Raw genomic sequence first — 25,131 nt, 5'->3', positions numbered from 1 at the left:
ATATAAATGGAGGACAAACCCTCCCAAACCCAAGATATTAATCCAATTTAGTGTAGTGTAGATATTAGTGTCCAGTTTCCAAACATGCCCTGGCTACAGGAGGGAGGGGAGAATCCCAAGATACAGGATGAAGTAGCGTTCCCCTTAAGGGGCAAGGCTGCCTCCCTCCTCCTTTTTCAGAGGAAACCTTTAAAAGCTGCCTTCACCACCTTTGTGTACCCAGAAGCTCAGAGCTAATCTCCCATCAGCAGAATGCTTGATGGGAAGAGGATCCTGTTGCGCAAGAAGCCTTTGATCAGACTTACTGGGATATATCACTTCTCAATAAGGTGGGGATAACCTCCATGCATGGGTTAACACTGTCCGTTCTCTGATTGGACTGAGTCTGATTAATAATTAATTAATCCCCTTTATAACCTGCCCTCATGGGTAGCTCCACCCAGCTTTTGACTCAGTCCACTCTGAGGACGGCTGCGTTATCCTAGGCTATTGTTATTCAAATTATTCTAGCTCCGGTTTTTCTCTAATTCACTGAATTTGCATTGGATCGTTTTGTGAGTAGACGACTGTATATTGGCAAAAGTATTCGCTCACCCATACAAATAATCAGAATCAGGTGTTCCAATCACTTCCATGGCCACAGGTGTATAAAATCAAGTACCTAGGCATGCAGACTGTTTTTACAAACATGAATGGGTCCCTCTCAGGAGCTGAGTGAATTCCAGCGTGGAACTGTGATAGGATGCCACCTGTGCAACAAATCCAGTCGTGAAATTTCCTCGCTCCTAAATATTCCACAGTCAACTGTCAGCTGTAGTATAAGAACGTGGAAGTGTTTGGGAACGACAGCAACTCAGCCACGAAGTGGTAGGACACGTAAACTGACTGAGCGGGGTCAGCGGATGCTGAGGCGCATAGTGTGAAGAGGTCGCCAACTTTCTGCAGAGTCAATCGCTACAGACCTCCAAACGTCATGTGGCCTTCCGATTAGCTCCAGAATAGTGCGCAGAGAGCTTCATGGAATGGGTTTTCATAGCCGAGCAACTGCATCCAAGCCATACATCACCAAGTGCAATGCAAAGCGTCAGATGCAATGGTGTAAAGCACACCGCCACTGGACTCTAGAGCAGTGGAGATGCATTCTCTGGAGTGACGAATTGCTCTTCTCCATCTGGCAATCTGATGGATGAGTCTGGGTTTGGCGGTTGCCAGGAGAACGGTACTTGTCTGACTGCATTGTGCCATGTGTAAAGTTTGGTGGAGGGGGGATTATGGTGTGGGGTTGTTTTTCAGGAGCTGGACTTGGCCCCTTAGTTCCAGTGAAAAGAACTCTGAATGCTTCAGCATAGCAAGACATTTTAGACAATTCCATGCTCCCAACTTTGTGGGAACAGTTTGGAGCTGGCCCCTTCCTCTTCCAACACGACTGTGCACCAGTGCACAAAGCAAGGTCCATAAAGACATGGATGACAGAGTCTGGTGTGGATGAACTTGACTGGCCTGCACAGAGTCCTGACCTCAACCCGATAGACCACCTTTGGGATGAATTAGAGCGGAGACTGAGAGCCAGGCCTTCTCGTCCAACATCAGTGTGTGACCTCACAAATGCGCTTCTGGAAGAATGGTAAAAAATTCCCATAAGCAGACTCCTAAACCTTGTAAACAGCCTTCCCAGAAGAGTTGAAGCTGTTATAGCTGCAAAGGGTGGACCGACGTCATACTGAACCTTATGGATTAGGAATGGGATGTCACTTACAGAAGGTTCATATACGAGTAAAGGCAGGTGAGCAAATACTTTTGGCAATATAGTGTATGTATGTAGGCATCGTGTTTTGGGCCTAAGAGGTGGAGGACAGTGGAACTTTGCAACCTGAAGTGGTCACTTTCATTCTAGCTTGACTGCCCCCCCCCCGCCTCTTAAACAGCCTCCTAATCTGCCACTGTGCTGTGAGGCTCACCAGGCATCCATCCCTAATTTCTCGACGAGGAGAAAAGCACGAGGGATTCCATCAGAAGCCTGCCGATTGAGCTGCCAAGCCACGGCTTATCTTTCCAATCGCGGCAAGCAAGGGTGAGATCGCTGCATGCGGCGCCTAAGCTAGACGGTGCGTCCGCGCAGCTCTGAGCCTTCTGTAGACGGGAAGCAATTAAAAGGCAATTTCTCACTGCAAAGGACAGCAGGAGTATCAGGGCCGCCAATTGCTCCCTGAGCTCGGGAATGCAGCTTCAGCAGCTAGCTGGCGCAAATCGCCATTTTGAACTTCGACTGTAAGACAGCGAAGTGCGGACGCCATTTTGGGGGCTGATTAACCATCTGAGGATATCGCAAATGGCAGACAGCAGCATGCCAGGGCCTTTTCCCGACGCAGTCAGGGCTGGCCGGGAGGTGGCCCCAGGACCCCTGGATGCTCCACAGGCTCCCATTTCTCCAGCAGGACCCTCTACATCCCAAAATGGAGAGGGAGCCAGATCCCACGCTAAGCCTTCTAAGGCCAACAAGCCCTCGAAGTCCAAGAAGGGCCTGCTGAGATCAAACACACCAACAGTGACCAGCAGCGCCACTCCTCTTCTTCCATGCACGAACGAGGCCAGCAGACAGCACCCAGACTGGATCACAGATCTTCAACCAGCCTAGACTTGGACTCAGAGCCGTTCAGCCCAATGTTACACATTGATATGGCCAGCTTTTGGGGCCGTGGTCCGACGGCTTCCCCCCCAAGTTCCAGGGCACATGGCACAGTTCCAGAGGCCTTCGTGGCCCTGCCTATTCCCTCCCCACTGCAGGACTGGCGCTTGCTGGCCATGCCCGGCTGTTCCTCTATGCCACCTGCCAGGTTCAATTTTCAAGACATTATCTCAGAGGCCATTAAGCAGGGCATTGCGGCCGGTCTTCAAGAGTGTAACCAGGCATCTTCTGGACACTCGCGCCCACACCTGCCTAGAGATGCCCCACCAGCAGGGGTGGAGGACCCCCATCCAACTGGGTCTCCCCACAGCCCATCCCCAGTCTCTGAGGAGGGGGAAATCAGGGAGGCAGACCTTTCCGAAGAGGAAGGCACCACTGTTGACAAACCTCAGATTATGGGGCTGTTCCCACCTGGCCTCTTCAAACCCTTACTTGCCAAAGTCGCATCTGACCTGGGAACTCAAGGTGACGCTCCCTCAACACAAGCACCAGCCATGTCAGCCAACGTGTGGTTCACAGAACAGAAGTGGGAGGCTGACATTATACCTGCCCCACAGTTATTCATGGATAAAGTCCAGAGACAGTGGTCTGCGCTCACAGCTGGTTCGGTGCTCTCCACGGCTGACAGGAGATACTATAATGTGGCTGAGGGCCTGGATAAACTGCTCCAATGGCCCTCGGTGCATGCCCCGATTGCTGCTCTGCATTCTAGCACCACATTGCCTGGATCCCAAGAAGAGGTCCTCAAGCCTGAGGACAAGAGGGCTGACCAGACACTCCAATGGGGGCACCAGACTGCATGGGCAGTCCAGGCATCAACGGCAGCTTCCTTTTTTTCTAGATCTAGCCTCTGCTGTCTCCAGCAACTCCAAGAGAGGATCCCGGCCGGTGATTCCAGGGTGCACCAGGACTTAAACAAGATCGTCCCCATAGTGCAGTTCTCATTGGATGCCACCCTTAGCACCACGCGGTTTGCCTCTCAGGCCATGGCCTCTGCAGTCGCATCTTGCCAGCTCCTTTGGCTAAGACAGTGGCAGACGGACATGAGGCACAAGTGGCAGCTGACGGCAGAACCTTACAAGGGGGGACACTTGTTTGGGGATGCCCTCACACTGTTGCTTGTGTAAGGGAAAGACAAGCGTAAGATTTTAACATCGAATGTTAAGAAAGGTTTCCCCCGTCTTGGCCCCTATCCCAGGAGGCAGCAATATAGGCAGCAGGAGTATGGGGGTTCATTCCGGGGATATGATTACAACCCTCCAGGGTTCTGCCCGTAGGGCAACTTTGGCCAATGCCAGCAGCCTTATAGGCAACAGAGGGGCAATCAAAGCAGGCGGCCCTTTCGAGGAGGGGGGAACCTGTACAATTGCAAGCCATGAGCAACTACAGGATCGGTTCCCCATTGGTGCACGTTTGCTCCACTTTGCTGATAATGGGATTCCACTACCTCTGATGGTTGGGTTAGATCCATGGTTAGGGCTGGTTTGGCCCTGGAGTTCATCTCCTACCCTCCCCGGTTTTTTATCTGTTCCCCTGTGTCCAACAACCCACAGAGGCAACTCCTGATGTGCATGGCTATCTGGCACCTGTTGGATATCGAGACCATCCAAGAGGTGCCCGAAGACCAACGTCATTAGGGGTTCTACTCCATCCTATTTGTCATACACAAATCATCGGGTAGATGGAGGACCTGAAAAGAATCAATAGGTATCTAAAGTTTAAAAAGTTCAAAATGCATTCTTTGCAGACTATTGTGGAATGTTTTAAGACGGAGGGATTTTCTTACCTCTGTAGACCTCACAGAGGGGTACTTGCATGTACTTAACCTCCAGGGGCATCGCCAATATTTGCGTTTCTGTTATGCCAATGTTCACTATCAATATAGGACCTTGCCCTTTGGTCTTTCTTTGGTTCCTCGGGCCTTTACTAAGATTTTAGCGACCCTGGCCGCACATCTTTTTTTTTTTAAACAAAGTTTTATTGGTTTTTTTAAGAATTTACAAGGAAAAAGGTAGTGGAAAGGTGTACAAATTTTGGCAGTTGCAAAGTGTGGTAGGCGCCCCCTCCCTCCAAACTCATAGTATACATCTGAGTATAAATCATTAATACATAGTCATATATAATCAGCATATTAGTTCTATTGGTACTTTCAATCAGTTTAATACATAGTAATATATGATCCACATGTTAATTCCATTACTACTTTCGGTCAGTTTATATCAACGAGATTTTCTTATTCATTTTTGTGATCTGAGCTTTCTTGGTATTGCCCCTTCTCCCCCCGCTGGCAGAGCTCCGGCCCCTCCCGTGTCCTGCATATCCGTTGTAGGATCTTCTGTTTTTTCTAGGTGTATTTTGTTTTTTTCCATAAAGGCCTGTGCCTCTATGGGTGTGTTAATTCTAATTCTTGTCTCCTCCCAGAATATCAATATACCTTCAGGCATCAACCATCTAAACCACACCCCCTTCTGGTATAATTTATTCGCTAATTGCGAATAATTTTTCCTTTTTTCCCTAATTTTCTTGGGGATCTGCTTCAAGATAGTTATTTCCCTATCGTGGTATGTCAGGGCCTGCCCCCTTTGTAGTCCCAGAATTTCGTCTCTTGTGCTTTTTCTAAGAAATTTAATATGTACCTCCCTGGGTACATTGTGTGTTCTGGCATAGGCTGAATTCACTCTATAAACCAAATCTATCTCCCATTCCATCTGTTGTTTTTCTTTGTGTGTATATTCAGCCAAAATGTTTATCATGATGTCCCTTATGTTTTCATCATCTGCTTCCATCACGTTTTGAAATCTAAGGTAAAAGGACATTCTCTCAAATTCTGTTTTCATTTGTTGGGTATCAAGTTCTTTGTTTCCCTTCTGCACCGCCTCTACCCCCCCCCCCACCTCCGTCACCCCACCCTCCACAAGGTCCAGTCTCTGTGAGTTCTTATAAATTTGGACCTGGTTCTCTTTCATTTCTTCTTTCATTTCCTTTAATTGTTTCTTAATTTCCTCTTGTCCCTGTATGAGTTGCTGAAGCATTTGTTGCAAATCCATCTCTGTACTTTTAGGTTACATCAGGTCTGTAATTTTTGATTGTGTAGCAGGACTGGATGTTGCTGATGTCGGGGCAGAGGTAGCAAAGCCAGGCTTTCCAGGAGGTGGTCTTTTAGGAGACATAGTTTATAGGATAAAGAGTTCAGTCAGTGTAGAGAATGGACAGCTGGAGCGGCAGAGCAGCCAGATGAGACCAGGAGGCAGAAGGTCCAAGCAGGAGAGAATTTCTCTAGTCAGTCTGGCAATAGAGTAAAATTTTTCACCCCAGAGAGTTCAAAGAATAACAATCCACAAGAGATTCTTCTGGGTGGCACGGAGACAAAGACCGGAAGCCTGAATTTTTAAAGGTGGAGTCAGTTTTCACAGTTCATGAAGACAACGGAAGTGGGCCATCTTGCCCTGCCAGCTTTGGGCTCAGAGGCATAACAAAGTTTTCAAAGTTCCCAAAGTCCTCAGATCATCAGTAAATTAGGGAGTTAAATTCAATGAAAGTCACTTTAAACAAGGGTGTGGCATCATTGGTTGGCTCTTCCCCCTCCTCCTTCCCCTGGGGCTGAGAGCAAAATTGTTCCAAGCCGCCCGTCCGAGGGGGGGGGGAATCCCCCTCCCTCCAACCACGCCTCCAAAGTTAGCCGAAAGTGAAAGTTTTAAAGTGCTGAAAAGTTCTTCAAATCAACAAAGGGAGTGAAGGGGGGTATGCGCCTCACCACACCGCCGCTGCTTCCTTCTGCTTTTTCATTCTCCGATCAGCCTGTTGCGAAGACGCTTTACGCGCCCTCCGATACTGCTCCCCGGTGCCTGGAGCGAGGCGGGGGGCCCCCCACCAGCTGCCGCCGATGCAGGGATCCCCTGTGATGCCGCCCCTCCGGCAGGACGCCTCTTCGGGGCGTCCTGTGCCCCCCAAGGAGTGGGGAAGCCCACCGGGGAGCCGGAGCGAGCAAACGAGTTGCCCGTCGCCGTCAGCCGCTGGAACCGGAAGTCCCCTGGCCGCACATCTGAGGACCATTCCCATCTGGGTGCACTGTTATCTCAATGACATCTTGGTACAATCAGTCTCGAGAGATAGGGCCAATTTCGACCTTGCACTCACAATACAGACCCTACAATCACATGGGTTTTCTATTAATGAAGCGAAGAGTCACCTTATCCCCACGACCAGAATCCTGCATCTGGCCTGGATTGACACACAGGCAGAGCAGGTAGTCCTTTCTGAAGAGCGTCAGGTAGATCTGCGACAACTGGTAACACAGGTGATGGGAGACAGCAGAGTCTCATTAGCTAGGCTCTCGAAATTGCTGGGGAAAATGGTTTCTACAATCGCAATTATACCCTGGGCTAGGTTACACTCCAGAGACCTCCAGTGGTTCCTTTTGCCCTTCCAAAAGCGAACAAGTACATCTCTATATAAGGTATCTATGACAAGAGAGGTATGCAAATCCCTTCACTGGTGGAGGTCCCCAGCCATTGAACAAGGGTGCCACTTTAGGGTGGGCCACCATCACCACCGCTGCTAGTCTCACGGGCTGGGGTGCGCACCTTGATGCGCGGATGGCACAGGGTCAGTGGAGCCCGGAGGAGGCTGCCCAGAGCATTAACTTACTAGAGCTCAGAGCCATTTGTCTGGCACTCCAACGCTTCGCCCCCCCCCCATCATGGGCTGACACGTCTTGGTTCTAACCGATAACATGACAGCCAAGGCTCATCTCAATAGGAAGGGGGACACAAGATCGAAACAGCTCATAAGGGAGGCCAGTCAACTGGGAGGCTGGGCAGAGGCTCACATCCTATCCATCTCGACCGACCATATCTCAGGGATGGAGAATGTTCAGGCCGATTGGCTCAGTCGTACCACGGTCGACCAGGCAAATGGCGGCTACACCCTTCTCTCTTTCAGATCACACAACGCTTCGGGGTTCTGGTCATGGACCTGTTTGCGTCCCCGGCAAATGCACAGGTGCCCGGGTTCCGCTCGCCGGGTGCAGAGGGAATGGATTCCCTTCATCATCCCTGTGTCAGGCCTGTAGTTATGTTCTTTTTAGGATCTTTGGCCTGCCACACTTTCTTATAATTTTCTATGCTGTTTCAATAGTGTAGTAGTTGGGAGGGGGGAATAGAAAGGAGTAGGATTGTAGAATGGATTGTTGACATTCTTTTGTAGAAGCCAAGGTCATCTTTTGTCTCAGCACCTCGACACCTGGCCGGAAGAAGATGGGTGTACATGCCAGCGTGGAAGATGATGATTGGAACATGTGATGGATTTGTGGGTGTGGGGAGAGATCATGAACTTTCAACTGGTTGAACTTAGAGAATGTACTTCCAGAGTTGAAATTTCCATAGCAGTACTAACATGCCTGCGGAATAAATCGCACCTTAAAGGATGTTTTGCCTTGGACAATGATTTATTTCTGCATGGTATTTAGAACCCTAACATTATTTCAACTCTCTACTTTAAAAATATTTCACTAGCTCCCTCCCCCTATCAAGGGGGAAGGGCTGGTGATGGAAGATCTGGTGATGTGGGTCTCGGCATCCCCAATGCTGACCGGGACAGCGTAAATATCAGCGAAGAATAAATGAGAAGCTTTTGGTGATAAGAAGAGGAGTACGGAACTTCAAAGGCAATGGAATGCTGTTTCCAGTTTAATTGCATCTGGAGGAATGCAGGAGGAGACGCGACAAGACGAAGGAAATCTCAGACGGACTTCTTCAGCAAAATTGTGAGTGCATGCTCCCCCTCCTTCCCCCCCAGCTTAGAAGCAAGATTGGAAAAAAAAAAACACCCTTAGAACGGAGGTTTGGGCTCCTTCCAGACGGCAATAATTAAAATGGCTTATCACCATGCAACTAGCTGGAAGAAAGATTCCCTTTCAAAATGGGAATTTCAAAGGAGGCAGGAAGAAGGAATTTTTCCAGCATCTGTTACTTGCAAGCCACCACAATTGGGGCTGCAACCAGTAAATGAAGCAAATTGGGCAGTAAATTGGGCTTTCCTCCCAGGACTTGGATGGAAGAGATGCTACTTACAAACTCCTTTGCCATCAGCATGGGGAAATGCTCCAAGCCAGCAGAGGGCACCTACTTGGCCCATAACTCATCCAAGCCAGCAAAGGGCACCTACTTGGCCCATAACTCCTCCAAGCCAGCAGGAGGGTCCTTGGCACGTAAAACCCCCTAGCCAGCCATCATTGGTTGAGCTGCAACCTGTGAAGCAGGCAACCCCGGGATGGGTCTTAACCCCAGGTCATGGATGGGAGGGATGCCAGTGGGCACCTGCCCTCCCTCAGCAGATGGCACCATGGCAGAAAGCTGGGCAGTGGCCAACCGAGGGATTGACCTCCCCACCGGTTCCAGTCTCCCCTGCAAGGCCCCAAAAGGTTCTTACCAGACCTTCCTACAGAGAAGAAATCTCCATGGAAGAAGGTATTATCAAAGGGAGGCCTGCGGGATGGATGGCAGGAAATTGTGCGCCTGTAAGGCCCCAAGTGGTTCTTACCCCACCTTCCTACAGGGTAGCAATTACCAACATGGAAGAAGGGATTACCAAAGCCAGGCCTGCAAGATGGGAAGCGGGACAAGGTGCATCTGCAATGCCCCAAAAGGTTCTTACTCCACCTTCCTACAGAGAAGCAATCTCCACCATGGAAGAAGGGTTTACCAAGGGGGCAGCTGCAAGTTGGAGAGCAAGGCAGTGTGATGAAACGGTTCCTGAGTTTAGAGATGTAACTAGGTTCCATTCCTCGTGGGGCCCAATTAAATGCCACCATTGTTGTCAACTTGGCCACAGAGCATCAGAGTGCTTGGCTCCAGCCCCAATGCCACAAACGTGCGCACCAACCACCACGGCGGTAAAGAGAGGGTCCCAGATGCCACCACAGAAGAGTCATCTGGGCCAACAACCTCTGGAAGAGGACCCCCAACTTAAGGTGAGGAAGTGTCCTACCAAGGGGGAGGCCTCGGAAGAGGAAAAGGGCAGACAATCTCCGGAGGAGGATCCCCAACTTAAGGTGACAAAGAGTCCAACTAAGGGGGAGGCCTCGGAGGGGGAAAAGCCTAAACGACCTCTGGAAGAGGATCCCCAATTTCAGGTGACAAAGAGTCCTACCAAGGGGGAGGCCTCGGAGGAGGGAATTGCCGAAGAACAAACGTGTGTACCAATTGCCACGGTGGTTAAGAGAGGGCCCCAGATGCCTGCACAGAAAAGTCATCTGGCCCAACAACCTCTGGAAGAGGATCCCCAACTTAAAGTGACGAAGTGTCCTACCAAGAGGGAGGCCTTGGAAGAGGAAAAGGGCAAACAATCTCCGGAGGAGGATCCCCAACTTAAGGTGACAAAGAGTCCTACCAAGGGGGAGGCCTCGGAGGAGGAACAAGGCCAGCCGTGGTTGAATGGATCCAAGAGCCCAGAACCTACAGCACCTGCAGCAGAGAGCCCGAAACGGCAATGGGAAGAGGTCGCAATGGACTACATCATGGAACTCCCAGACAGCAGTGGGCATAAAGTAATTTGGACTGTTATTGATTTGTTTTCTAAGCAGGCACACTTCATTGCTTGCTCAGGATTGCCATCCGCAAACGAATTAGCGAAAATGTTTGTGAAACACATTTATCGCCTGCATGGAGTACCCAAGAGGATCATTTCAGACCGCGGAGTCCAGTTCACTGCCAAGTTCTGGAGAGAGGTCCTGAGATCTATTGGGTCCACACAAGAACTGAGCTCAGAGGTTCATCCCAGCATGAACGGCGCAGCAGAGGGAGCCAATGCGGTGGTGGAACAATACATCAGGTGTTTTGTGGACTATCAGCGAGACAACTGGTCGGACTTGCTACCCTTCGCCGAAGTGGCGTACAACAATGCGGTCCACAGCAGCAGAGGATTAGCGGGTTTCCAGATTACCAGTGGCATGGAAGTTGTTGCCATGCCTGAGTTGCCTAGAGAACCTCCTTCTTTCATGTCTTTGAATGAATGGATGGACATGCTAAAGAAAGGATGGGAGAATACGAAGAAGGCTCTAGCATTTGCGGCAGAAGCCTACCAGAAGCAAGATGATCAACATCGCTCGCTCCAAAACCCCTACCGTGTGGGGGACAATGTTTTTGTATCTACCAAATACATAAGATTAGAAATGCTTAGCGAGGAATTGGGTCCAAAATTTCTAGGTCCATTCCCAATAGTGAAGATAGTTAACTCAGTTACAGTTCAACTCAGTCTACCCAGAAGTCTAGGGGAAATTGACCCAGAATTTCATTGTAGCTTGTTGAAACCAGTAATTGGGTCTAACAGAAGAGCATCCACCCAAGCTCAATCTCCTCCTGTAGTGATGGAAGGGGAAACACAATCTGAGGTGGAAAAAATTGTAGATTTCAGGCTGAATAGGGGTTGCTTACAGTACTTAGTGCATTGGAAGGGTTACCCTTGGTCTGAAGCTAATTGGGTAAACAGTGGGAACCTGAAAGTGGAGAAGTTAGTAAAGCAATTCAATGGGAAGTTTCCCGAGAAGTCAAGGGGTTCCCCTGGGTGGAGAAAAGGTGGTTAATTTTGTTATGTTAACTTTTATGTTATTCTCTTTGCAGGAAACGTTTTTCTTTTGAGGAGAGGCCGCCTGTCAGGCCTGTAGTTATGTTCTTTTTAGGATCTTTGGCCTGCCACACTTTCTTATAATTTTCTATGCTGTTTCAATAGTGTAGTAGTTGGGAGGGGGGAATAGAAAGGAGTAGGATTGTAGAATGGATTGTTGACATTCTTTTGTAGAAGCCAAGGTCATCTTTTGTCTCAGCACCTCGACACCTGGCCGGAAGAAGATGGGTGTACATGCCAGCGTGGAAGATGATGATTGGAACATGTGATGGATTTGTGGGTGTGGGGAGAGATCATGAACTTTCAACTGGTTGAACTTAGAGAATGTACTTCCAGAGTTGAAATTTCCATAGCAGTACTAACATGCCTGCGGAATAAATCGCACCTTAAAGGATGTTTTGCCTTGGACAATGATTTATTTCTGCATGGTATTTAGAACCCTAACACCCTGGCCTTGTGGGCTCCTCTACGTCTTCCCGCCAACCCCGTTGATAGCCAGGGTCATAGGGAAGATCATCTACAGCAAGGTCATCCTCGTGGCCCCGCAGTGGCCACGTCGCCCATGGTTTGCGGACCTCCGGGCCTTGTCTGTGGAAAGACCGTGGAGGGTTCCGCCAGACAGGGTGTCCCTCAGCCAGAGGTGCTGGAGCACCCACAGTGACTTCATCTGACTGCCTGGCGGTTGAGCGGGGCGCTCTGATGCAAAATAGGTTCTCCATCAGGGTCATAGAAACCATTCAGGCCTCTAGAAGTTTGTCCATGGTCCGTATCTACAACGTGACCTGGCATATCTTCTGTATGTGGTGTTCCAGCAGGAGGATCATTCCTACCTTGTCATCTGTCCCTCAGGTTCATCAGAAGGCAGGTGGCTGTTCTTGCTACCATCTTAACCAGAATGGGGGCCTGCCCATATCGCAACTCCCAACGATAAGGTGGTTCCTGAGGGGGGCTTCCAATCTCAGACCGCCAGCAGTTCATAGGTACCCTACGTGAGACTTACCAAAACTACTCTCAGCCCTTACCAAGGCACCATTTGAGCCCCTTCGCACAGTCTCCATACAATTCCTCACTCTGAAGGTGGTCTTCCTGATGGCCGTTACCTCCGCCAGGAGGATTTCGGAGTTGCAGGCCCTATTGGTTAGGGATGACCTGTGTTCCTTACATGAGGACAGGGTGGTGCTCAGGCTGGACCCCTCCTTTACACCCAAGGTCGGCTCCTGGTTTCACAGGGTGCGGGAGGTGGTCCTGCTGAATTTTTGCCCTGCACTTACCTGGCCTTTGGACAGGTTATGGCACAAACTTGATGTGAGATGTGCCCTAAAAATCTACATTTGCAGGATTTCAGAGTTCCGACGCTCAGAGTCCCTCTTTATTTCATTTCAAGCTGCGTCGTTGGGACATAAGATATCAATACCGACAATAGGTAGATGGGTCAGAAAGTGCATAGCTACTGCTTACCAGTCTGCTCAGGAACCGGTCCCCCAGGAGGGTCACCACTCATTCGACTAGGAGTGTGGCGACGACAGCTGCTTGGGCAGCTCAAGCGTCCTTGGAGGAAGTCTGCAGGACAGCCGCATGGACATCACCTTCACCCTTTATACAACATTATAAGCTGGATAAGTTCACATCCGCGGATGCTGCATTTGGTCATCGTGTCTTGCAATCCGTGCACTCTGACAGATAGGTCATACGATAGGTTGTCCCTCCCATATGGACAGCCCGGCTTGGATAAGTCCCATGCATGGATGCTATCACCACCTTATTGAGAAAGAGCATTGGTACTTACCTGATACACCTCTTCTAATAAAGTGGGGATAGCATCCAACCCCACCCTGACCAACGACTGGTCGTATTCTGGTGTTGGAAGCTTTATAGGGATCATTTGGAGTTTGCATTTTGTCTGGTTGTTGAGTTTCTTGCATTAGTAAAGGTTTATTTCTGTCCTGGATAACACATTGAGTCTGTGTGTTTTCTTTGCCGAAAGCTGGGTGGAGCTACCCATGAGGGCGGATTATAAAGGGGATTAATTAATTATTAATCAGACTCAGTCCAATCAGAGAAGGGACAGTGTTAACCCATGCATGGATGCTATCCCTACCTTATTAGAAGAGGCGTATCAGGTAAGTACCAACGCTCTTTTTCATGCATTAGAGCTAAATTTGTGGATGAAACAGGTTTTAGTTTATTAAATCTACATAATGATATCTTAAGATGCCTCAAGGTTCCTGGAAGTTTTAGAAAGCATCCTGTCCGCAATATTTTGTTTCACCATAATTTCTCCTTTCAGAACATAGCAACAGATGTAATTACAGGTATTGGCGAGCTTTCAAATTCGCTACCAGGCTTTATTTTCTCACCCTCTTAATAAGGGACATTGAATAAAAGTGTGTGCGTGTGTGTGTGTTCATGCATATATTAATGTACAATCTGTAACTCGAGTGTAGGATGAGGGCGAAGGTTTGTTCTCTGAGCTTGGGGGTTGGTTTCCGAACGTTTCGTTACCAGGCTGGGTAACATCTTCAGAGAACAAACCTTCACCTTCATATATTAATGTTGCAAAAGCAATTTATAAATGAGCCTTTACCTCAAAACTGTAAATTGTATCAAGATGAATCACCAGGATTGTGCTGGAGAAACAAGGCTCAGGAAACAATCAGCTGGGTCATTTATATTGTTTTAAGAACAAAGTTTGTAAAAAAAAAAAAAAGAGAGAGAATTGACTTATAGAAAAGGGAATAATTTTATGAATGAAAGGTCTACCATTGCAACAGCAAATCCTCTGCAGAAACGTGCAAGACCTATACAGAGGAATTCACGTACTTCATGCTTCCTCTTGGCATTGGTTATAAACGAAGGTAAAATGATCCTCTTGATATGCACTTTTGACAGCTTCTGAAGCCTTGAAAACTGCAGCTCCTGGATTACATAATATATATTATTTATATATTTATTATTTATATTGAAGTAACTCATTTCTAAAGGGATGCGGTGGCTCAGTGGCTAAGATGCTGAGCTTGTCAATCAGAAAGGTCATCAGGTCGGCGGTTTGAATTTCTAGCACAGCATAATGGAGGGAGCTCCCGTTACTTGTCCCAGCTTCTGCCAACCTAGCAGTTCGAAAGCACAGAAAAAATGCAAATAGAAAAATAGGGACCACTTTGGTGGGAAGGTAACAGCGTTCTGTGCGCCTTCGGCGTTTAGTCATGCAGGCCACATGACCACAGAGACGTCTTTGGACAGCTCTGGCTCTTCGGCTTTGATACGGAGATGAGCACCGCCCCCTAGGGTCAGGAACGCTTAGCACATACGTGCAAGGGAAACCTTTACCTTTTAAACCCTTTTCTAGTTCTTTGGATTTGCCTTAAGCAGGTGTAGTATTAAAGTCTGTTACATTTTTTTGTCTCGGCTTATTTCGAGATCATACCGCCAGTCCTCTAAAACCCATTTCTGCAATAGCCACGAGAGTAGTGGACTCTCTAGCTCTTACAATGCCTCCGACATGTTTAATAAAGAAAATGTGTGGGAGAATGGAAAAATGATATGACTGCACAGTATGAGAAGCAGAAGAATGCTTACAGAGGGAGTGAGTTATTTTTGTGTTCTTAGTTTGGAAAATTTTTGTAGCAGAGGGATTTGGCATGATAGAGTTTAAAAAGAATTAGAGTTGGAATAGCAATTTTTGGAGTTAATCCAAAATTAATTCCCATGCAGTTTGTCTCTGTACTGATAAATGTTAACTTGCAGCCTTATATCTTATGTGACGGAAAATGAGCCATCACTATGAACCCCTCTTTTTCCATGACCATAATCTCTTTCCTGATCTAACTGGGGGCGGGGGGGGGGGGACGACGACACCCTGAGCCAAATCGGCTTGTTTCCAATTTAACTAGGCTTTGGTCCCCAAAGAATCCTGGTTATGCAAGGAACAAGAAATAGCCTTTAACAGTATTAATCTCATTAAGTCTGTTTGTGTGAACCTATTTGCCTTGGCTTCTTTCTGAGTTTTGTCAGGAAATCTGGTCTGTACCTTTATGATAGACTTTGGAGAAGGAAGATGTAATCAGCGTGATAGCTAGGAACTTAGCAAACCAATTACCTTTTTTAATAGTAGTTGATCAGATTCAATTATGTTGGGAGATAAGAGGAATGAATGATACAGGTTTTGCATACAAAGACTAATACACCATTGCCTAGATTATTATTTTTTATTATTATTGTTTAATGTCTGGTTAATTCCTGAAGACATTGAATTTATTTTGAAAGAAAATGTCCATTAGAAATCCAGCCTTCACCAGACCAAACAACGCAGTATGTTAGTACTGAAATATACACTATTTAACATTCTGCAGAAAATATGCAATGTCATGTTACAGAACATGAAGAAGCAAATCTTTGGTTTGAAAAAGCAGGCATGACAAATTGAAATGGTGACCTTTCTCAGGCTGTAAATACAAGGCTGAAGCAAGGTCAGTAAGAGTCCCAAGGCACCTCATGAACATATTATTATTATTTAGTGATATGAAGATTAAGCACAAAAGATCAAAATCAAAACAAGATTACAAACAACTAAGGAGCTGGTTTGATGCATTCCAGTTAGTCCACCATTGGTTTAGCAACTGTTCAAAGTTACGAGCGCTGAAAAAAAGTGACTTACAACCAGTCCTCACACTTATGACTATTGCAGCATCCCAAAAGTCATATGATTGCGATTCGGGCATTTGGCAACCGGCATGTATTTACAATGGTTGCAGTGATCTGGAGTCATGCCATGATAATTTGTGACCTTCCCAGCTGGCTTCCAACAAGCAAAGTCAATGGAGACGTCGGCAGGGAAGGTTGCAAATTGTGATACCATGCTTAACAACCGTGGCCAAAAAAAAAAGTTGCAAAATTGGGTGCAGTCACTATTTACTTAACAACCCTACCACTTAACGAGGAATTTCCTTGTTCCACTTTGTGGTTGTAAATTGAGGACTACCTGCGAAATATGATGGAAAATCTAACAGCTGGGAGAACATATGGAATAAATTGACTCTTTTTCCTGCCTGTTCTTTTCAGAACTGAAATAGCTTTCATCAACCTGGAGCCTCCCCAGGTAAAATAGGACAATATCTCAAACATCTGTCAATTGTGTTTCCAAAACAATAGAAAGATATTCAAGAATGTGTTGGTCTGCGTGCATATTGGAAAAGCTGGAGACAGGAGCAAAATGCCACACACATACAGACTGTTTTGCATTATATTGCCTGGATTACATTACATTTGTAGTCAGGAGATGAATAAAAAATAAGATGAAGGACAAAGAATTGTAAATTGTGCCTTTTATAAGGGTTAAGGAAATACAGTGTGTACCTGTACCTTAGCATAGCAAAAGGCACTGTAATAATGGCCTGGACCTTCAGCATTCTACAACAGAGGAGAGATAAATTGCAACATAGTGTTTTTCTTCATTTAAATTAAAAATGACCTCAATTGTGCTATTTGGGCAAACAGGTTTTGGAACCGAAGTCAATTTATTAATCAAATAATTTAACCTTTAATTTTCCTTAAATGTTTAAAAGTATTTATCAAAATAAACCATCAGTGTTATTAAGGTTAAAGTTCATGGATCTGGGTAGCAGTTCTCTGGTTTGTCTAACTGGGCATTGCCTTACACACATATATAAAATAAATTTTAGTAAATAGTTGTATGAACCCCCAGCAGGTAGATCAGTTTTCAAGCTTAGATATACAATTCTTTGGATGTTCTTGATTTCAAGAGTCAAATTCCTAATCATAATGGCTGAGAATGTAATCATAGGGTATTATATGAAAATAGCTGAAAGAAGTCTACAGGTCAGTCCACTGATGTACTAAGGCAGGGGTCTCCAAACTTGGCAATTTTAAGACTTATGGACTTCAACTTCCAGAATCTCCCAACCAACCATGCTGGCTAGGGAATTCTGGGAGTCGAAGTCCACAAATCTTAAAGTTGCCAAGTTTGGAGATCGCTGTACTAAGGGGTCCCACTGACACTGCAATGATTGTTGTAAATATCTGTGCATACTTTTAATACCATAGAAATGGTATGGATCACTATAGATCATATTAAGAACACACAGTAATAACTTTTAGATTGGAGCAGGTAACTATGATTGCTGCAGTGTTATACCTGCAACTCTAAAAGTGAGAGCAAGACATTCCCAGTTCTTCAGGCCAGATTATTTATACTACGTGCAGTGTTTGCACAAAGTTGGGTTTTGGCCACAAGTTCATCGTTCTAAGAATCGTTTTAGAGTAGGTAGCTTAGAGCAGAATGTGAATCATGCCAAGGAAGGCTATTGTGCCAGCAGTTTGCGTTCATAGGTTAAGAGACCCTTTGCTAAGAGACTGAGCAAACTCAGTAGAGTGGAAATAAATGTAGCTTTGGTTAAGCAAGACATACCCCTTTTCAGTGGCTCTCATGTAGGGGTGTGTGTGTGTGTGCGTAGATGGGATGAACAAACCCTTCCTATCCTGTTTTCACTACCTTCTATATGTGAAGGGCAGCTGTACAGTAAGACTCCTTTCTGGGTTACAGAATCTTTGAACAATTGATTTCAATGTGGAGAAGCAAGAAGAGCATGAAAGAATAGTAGAACTAGCTAGTTCCCATTCCTCCTTTTTTCTCACATATAGAGCTCAGGCAAAATACCTATTAGCCAATGCCTCTTAATGTGCTTTCATGTTACTTACGTTTATGGAAATATTCCTGTCTGCAATTTTTATCTTTTATAACAAAATGGGGGCAAGTAGCTCGCTCGAAACTAATGTTCTTTAAAATATTCACTGAAATGTCTTTATTTTATATTTATAGCTTGTAAATTTCAAATCTGAAAGCTCCTTAATAAACTGCTAACCATTTTTAAAAATTTAAATCATTTTCAATATGCTTTAAGAATGAATTTGCAGCTGCAGGACACATTCATAATTATAAAAATGTAGTCCTGTTGAACCTCAACTTATCCATTCCCTCTGTGCCAGCAGCCCCTTCCTCCTGTCATTGTTGAGCAGCAAAAATGAAAGAGGAAAGCGCCTCCTTAGAGTTATGTATAAAAATTATCTTTTTATAATTCCATCTATTCTTAAGCAGCAAATATTTCCTTTCTTGCCCAAATAAATCCAGCTTGGATTGGATTTCATTTCAAGAGAGAAAAACGATCAAAATGATGTCCTGTTTAATTAAGGAACTCAATTGATTGCATAGCCATTGGAATTTAAAGCAGCATTCATCTGCAATGCATTCATTTTTATTACACTGGGACATTTAGTGAGTTAATCAGTAAAACCAATCAAAACTGTTTTATTGCTAAAAAGGTACCCTGCATAACTGACCAACTGATGTTATTAATATTATTTTTAAATAACAAAGATGCTTTTTTGTGTAAAGTTATTTTGTTCCATTCAGACTCCATTTCAGTTGATCAATTTAGCTGGCTGCTTTAATTATGACTTTGACTGATTGATAGCCCGAGTCCTTACATACAAGTAGAATAATATATTTATTTTGTTCTGGGTGGATCTGGCTAGCTACTTCTGATTTCACCCATCACAAACAGATCTTGGAGTACAGTTTTAAGGCTTAAATTCAGTTAGTGCTGCATATATGGGGGATTTTGCTGCCATGTTTATATCTTCAACTATGTAATACTGACTAGGGAATTCTACATAAATATCTGGCACTGCTCCCAGAATTTTCATCCTTACATGTTTCAAATCTTGACTAAATTCAGAGAAATATTGAGATATTAACTGCAGCTCCACATCTACCCAACTGGGAATTCCAAGTGCATGTATAGCACACAAGCAGCAAAAATATTTCAGGAATTCATTATGCCAATTAATTTCATTTGAGAACAGCACTGAGAGGTAGGAAGAGTTAAAAAAGAGAGAGCAACTGTTTTTAACGATAGCTGGATCTAGTTCTAACCATGGGAGCATTCCCTGAACCAACTTCTGCTCAGATTTCTCTTGCTGGTGTAATGGGGGCATTTCGGTATAGAACCCAGTTTTATTCCCCTAATATTGTGGACCATAAGCAGCTTCAAAAAACCGCAGGAAAAGCAGTGAATTGGGAAAGACAAACAGTTCTCCCATTTTATTACAGGGATTCTTCTCTTGGATCAGAAGTCACCAGTGATGGAGAATCTTCTATCCATAGAAGATAGATGCTCAGATCTAATTTCTAGCATGATAGCAGAACTTCGTCTTGCAAATATTCATTGCTATTGCAATGAAAACTCATTGCATGAAGCAGTCATTATGATGTGTGCCCCTGCCCTTCCCTTTGATTTATGGTCTCCTTTAATATGTTTCATTCCATTGTGCTTCAATGTCAAATCTGTTACCCAGCTACCTAGGACTGAAAGAATGCAGTAGGGAAGGGAGAAGGAGCAGCTTAAACACAAACAAGCAAATTAACTGGAAAATAAGAATACATCAACTGCTCTGACCACAGATACACCACATATTTCTTACCTGGTTCTGATCAAGCATCATATGCAATAGCCGCCAGCTAGTTATGCTTTAATGCACTTTAAAAACTGTACAATTGTTCATATTCCTAACACATGCTTGATGGCTATTACCCCGCTTGTTTTTTTTTTAACCATTCTGGTAAAAGCATGTCAAGCTTTGCAAAGGATTCTGTACCCCGTTCTGGTGTCTTTTCAGTCATACCAAAAACTTGTGCTCATTGAAGTTCATCCTTTTCGTCTTCTAATGCAGCATTTTCCTTTTTCAGGTGTGGCCCATTTCCTGTTCACTTGGAGCCACCTTTGGCTACGTGGCCGGTCTCCTTATTGCATCTTTGTGGATATATTGGAATAGGAAGCAGCTTACATACAAAAGCAGATAACTGGCGCAAGGAGGAAAGGCATTTTGATTGTGAGATCCTATGAAGATTGCACAGGGCTATGGTCAAAGCAAAAAGGCTTTCCAAATCTTTTCAGAGCATTGTTGGGCTTTACTCTTCTTCTCCTTTTTTCCCCCAGCATGGTCAACATGCACTGGCAATGTGATCATACATTTGTTGTATGTCCTAAACTACATTACCCCTGAGAGATTGTACATTCCTTCCCATATGAATAAAATCTTCACAGTAGATGATGCTTGCTTCTTCTCATACTTGTGATTTTCTCCCTCCCCCTTTGGGTTTCACCAAATGCCAGTTCCTAAAATCCGCTTCCCTGTCAATTAGTGGATTTCTGAATAAGGTGTGGTTGTCTTGAAGTGTATATTTGCACAGTGTCACAAGTTTCACGGTACGTGTGGCCATTGTCCCACCAGCAGCTCTCATGTGATCAGGCAGCAATTAATGCATCTTGAACCTATTCTCTTTTTCATCGTGTGTTTCTTTGGAGTTAGAATGGCTATAATGGCTTCATCAAAAACAGTCTTCAATCCTTTCTGCGTTAAAGCTGAGCATTCCACATAGCAATAGGCTCCTATCTGTCAAGAAAACAAATGCATTTAATAGCAACATAGACAGTCTGAATCTTCCCCAAACTCTATTAGTGAACTCAGGGGGATTTCATTTTTATTGAAACATCAATGTTTGTTTTTTGATTTGTCTTTGCCCTGAGAAAAACATTCCAGCCCTCTGCCTTCCAGAAAAAGAAGTTTGTCTTTTGGTGACAGATATAGAATTCTTTTCATTACATTCACGGTTAGGGGAAAAAACATTAAATACACTGGTGTTTTCAGTTTGTTTTCCTTTCGGCAGTATATTTGTATCTGAGTCATTTTAGGAAGGTATAAAGAACAGATGAAGTGTACCAATATTTAATGCACAAACAGGGATTACCATCAATCAGAAAATTTCTACGGCTAAATACATTATCACTCCTGATATAAATATTATACTTTGGAGACTCTTCAAATTCAGATGACTATTTTAATTTTCTCAAATGTATTCTCACTGTGTTCCATTGCCTTTTATTGAAGTAGGTTATCTTTCAATTATTGAAAAATACTACATGAACTCTTACTTAATAGTATTTAATACTATATATTATTCACAAACAAAACAGCTGTATTAACAGATAAGATTATGGACTGCTTAATTCTTACACAGCTGCCTTTAAATGTAGTATAAAAATCTGAATCCTTGCTGCTCCTTCTCACTGAAAGAGAAAGAAATATGAAAATAACTTGCTTATTGTTTTCAGTGGCACTGGTACATTTGAAAAACATAGAAATGCTAGAAGTTTATTCCCTGACATTGTGGGCACATGCTTCCTATGCCAAACAATACTGGCAGCTGGCAATACAGGAAGTCTGGAAAGAAGTCCATATGGAGGAAAATGTGGAGCAAAGCAGTATTACATTTTAGGGATAACTAAATGTAAGAAAAGTTAAGGCAGAACCAACCTGCAGAAAAATCTCTCTGTTTGTAATTAGTCTAAATGCAAATCCTCCACATTAGCTTCCTTATGGCCCTTGTCCACACTAATTGATGTGATACATAGTATAACATATCATCAGGAGGGCATTAGGTTAGGGAAGTATGATTATACACTTTATCTGGAAATAATTGAACTTAAGGGCAATTGTTCCTCCCTTTGAGTCTTTATCTTTTTTTTTACTGAAAATGCTATACTAATGTCTGCTGGTTTTATATCTTTGTTTACTTTATTCAGAGTTATGTCCTCTATGAGGGTGAAGGTTTGTTCTCTGAGCTTGTGGGTTAGTTTCCGAATGTTTCGTTATGTCCTCTATATCCAAGGATTCAAAGGGATTTGCATGGAGATACACTTCCTTGTTGCCATGAAACAGCAACTTTCAAAGTACAGGTAGACCTTGAGTTATGATGGCATTCCTAGCAGCCATTGCAACCTCAGGATGTTTGGATTGTTAAGCAGGGTGCACAATGTAGTGGATAGGACCTATGACATGTGGATGTGCTACGGACTGTAAGTAGGAACTTGTACTCTTTTGTCAGCTCCTCAGGAGTAAAAACAGCAGGAGTAACTTACTGGGCTGACATGCAACCTTCCCTGGCAGCTTCCACATTGTCTTTGCTTGTGGGAAGATGATAGGGAAGGTTGCAAATGAAAATCATGTAACGTGGCACACTATGACACTGTAATTGTAGCTGAGCACCTGAGCATCCGGATTGCAGTCACATGACCATAGGAATGCTGCAACGGTTGGAACTTTGAGGACTGGTCATAAGTCCATTTCTTCAGCACCGCTGTAACTCTGAGCAGTTGCTGAATGAATAGATTTGAGTCAAGGATTACCTGTAGGTTGGGCTGATCCTTTTGTATGGATGCTGCAAGTTTTTTCATACAGAAAGATAAAATCAAGGTAGAGGAAATATAATACACATACGGTAATACCAAGAAGATTTGAGCTCTTAAATCTCCAGCTTACCTCTTTTGCTAATTTAACGCCCTGCTCCATACATATTGGTTTTTCTTTCATGTCATTTAGCCTTGCTAATGTTTTAGGATCATCACGAAGGTCAATCTGTTAGAAAATTTACAGAAGATATGTACACTTCCTTCTACATGTTACGAATCAAACTTTACAGACTTTATCAAAAAAGAAAATTGAAGTGGCTCCAATACAAGGTAGTAATGCTGATGTCTCACAGAACAGCTTGGGGTTTAAATTAGGCATGATTAATATTGAACGTGGTGAAATTTAACCATGCTAACTCAGGCTAATTCAATCTATAACTTTTGCTTTAACTGGAATCTCAAGCCTATTTCCATAAGGTACATTGTGGTTCAAATGAACTATGTGCAAATTAAAAGGACCTATGACATTTCCAGAGAATGCCCTCAAAAGGCATTTAGCCCAAAATTTTAGCTCAACATGCAAAAAGCCAAGAGCACAGAATAATCAATAATTTGAATATGAGAGGCAGGGATTCTTTTATTTTCCTACTTATTTTCCTTCTTCTGTTTATTCGGAGACCAAAGATTAATTAAGGAAAAAGTTTGGAGGAAATGTGCAGAAGAAAATTGGTAGCTGGAAGAAAGGCTAAATGTTCCTCAGGTCATTTGTAATTATATATTTGTTCATTGATTTATTTCACTTAGGCACCACCAACTACTGAAAACACAACAGACGTACAAATTATATTAAAAAAAAAGTAAACATAATGGCAAATCCAGCCAAAGGCACAAAACATATATCATGCACCCAGCAAGGGGCTTCATCCATCTCAGCCAGAACCTGAGAAAAAAGCCAGGTTTTCAAGGCATCATCTGAAAGGGAACTTGAAAGTAGCCTTGCATAACTACTGGTAAACTGGTGCTTGTGAAACGGTTATTTCATAGACACAACTACTCTCTTCAGCTTCAGAATAAATTACGGACCTTTGTGGTTTCAGGGATACAGATGTGGAGAGGCAATTTATTTTTGGCTCAACTGTGGCATATTTGAAGCCATAGTAAAACTTGCCTTTTAGAATTGCTGCATGCTCTATAGAGCTAGCTTGTTTCTATATTTGTGAGTTCCCTACTGCTGATTCAAGCAGGTCTTTCAAGGTAAGAGTGAGCTGATGGATTTGCAGCCAACTCATTCAAAGAAATCAGTTAAGATATGTTGCATAGAGATAAGCGGATAGGTGGGGGTGGGGAATACAAGCATTTTTAAATTTTCCTTGGTGCAGAAAAGGAATTCGGGAATTTCCAGTTTCCAGTGACAGGGCAGTAAATACATAAAAATATTTGCTCATTTTTTTCAGTGCATGAAGTCTACCTGCTTTTCAGGAATTAGGGAGTAGGATTACCGATGATATGCCCTCAGCGTGTAGCTCTATCTTGAAATTTGGAATTAATTTCATGGTTAACTTTTCAAGATGAAAAAAAGAGGGAAATGGTAAGATGCACACATTGTGAATAAAAACTGGGAGGGGGAAAAAGCAGGGTCTGCTTTTGAAGTAATATATACCTGAAACCATATATGGGGTGGTTGAAAAGGAGGATGGTCTTTCTTACCAACAGGGTACCCCCCACATTTCTATTTGGAAAGCCAGTGGTGGGCACTGAGCCCACAGACTGCCAATGTCACATGAGTAAAAAAAAAAAGTGAACCAATTCTTCTTACCCAAAGGGTACACAGTGATGTGTATCTATGTATACATTTATCAGCAAAGGAGACCACAAGACTTCACTCCATCCAACTGCAGCATGTGATACCCACACTTGTCTGAATCAGCTGCTTGGCTCCCATAATTGCTGCTTTATTGTTTGTGAGCAAACACCCTTTTTGTTCATCGGCAGAGCACATCAAAACATAGAGCTTTGTGCTTTCAATTTACATGCTGAAAGAAGTTTTAAAAATCCATAAAGAGGACAAAAGGGATGGAGGTGTTCTCAAAGGACTTGGTGTCCTAACAAGACCCACCTATTCCAAGCAGCTGGCCTGGCTCAACTTTGATCTAACCATATCGCTCCTGACGGGTTTTTAACTGGGTATTTTAATTATATTTAATTTCTAGGGGGTTTTAAATACTGTATTTTAATTGTTTTTTATCAGCCGACCTCCTCCTTGTGTATGTTTCAGTGTATGTCTTTGTTATATGTTTGTTTTGTTCACATATTTATTTCGTATGTTTCATTGTACGCCGCCCCGAGTCCTTCGGGAGAGGGTGCGGCTAAGAAATAAATATATTATTATTTATTATTATTATTATTAAGAGCAACAAAGGTAGATTAAGATGCAGTTTTGTTCTCTCTCTTCATTGGGGGAGTTTCTCCATTCCATAGTTAATCTTTCAAGCTCTGTTTACAACTAATGGTGTTAATCACAGAAGGACTAGAGGGCTCCAGTTGTCACTTCTGGCTCTA

At 44.1% G+C, this 25,131-nt stretch overlaps 2 protein-coding genes across 5 annotated transcripts in view; one reads left to right on the top strand and one right to left on the bottom strand.

Moving 5' to 3' along the window:
• Positions 1-20,208, top strand: part of PIGF (phosphatidylinositol glycan anchor biosynthesis class F) — a 43,129-nt gene extending 22,921 nt beyond the window's left edge. For both annotated transcript variants that reach the window (XM_081940774.1, XM_081940773.1), the window contains exon 6: positions 20,070-20,208. In XM_081940774.1, the coding sequence (XP_081796900.1) occupies positions 20,070-20,183 (114 nt within the window). In that variant the 3' untranslated portion in view covers positions 20,184-20,208. The remainder of the gene's footprint in view (positions 1-20,069) is intronic.
• RHOQ (ras homolog family member Q) overlaps positions 15,504-25,131 on the bottom strand; it is a 50,314-nt gene continuing 40,686 nt past the window's right edge. The window contains exons 4-5 of one of the 3 annotated variants that reach the window (XM_081940777.1): positions 22,703-22,798; positions 15,504-20,772 (exon numbers count right to left, since the gene is read on the bottom strand). In XM_081940777.1, the coding sequence (XP_081796903.1) occupies positions 20,740-20,772; positions 22,703-22,798 (129 nt within the window). In that variant the 3' untranslated portion in view covers positions 15,504-20,739. Of the gene's footprint in view, positions 20,777-21,397; positions 22,602-22,702; positions 22,799-25,131 lie in introns of those variants that run through there. The other 2 variants (XM_081940775.1, XM_081940776.1) reach the window with 2 other exon arrangements.

Source organism: Natrix helvetica, assembly GCF_964273705.1.
Source record: "Natrix helvetica genome assembly, chromosome: 2".
Lineage (NCBI taxonomy): Eukaryota > Metazoa > Chordata > Lepidosauria > Squamata > Natricidae > Natrix > Natrix helvetica.
The sequence above is the reverse complement of the archived record's forward strand: the minus strand, read 5'-3'. Positions and strand labels throughout refer to the sequence as shown.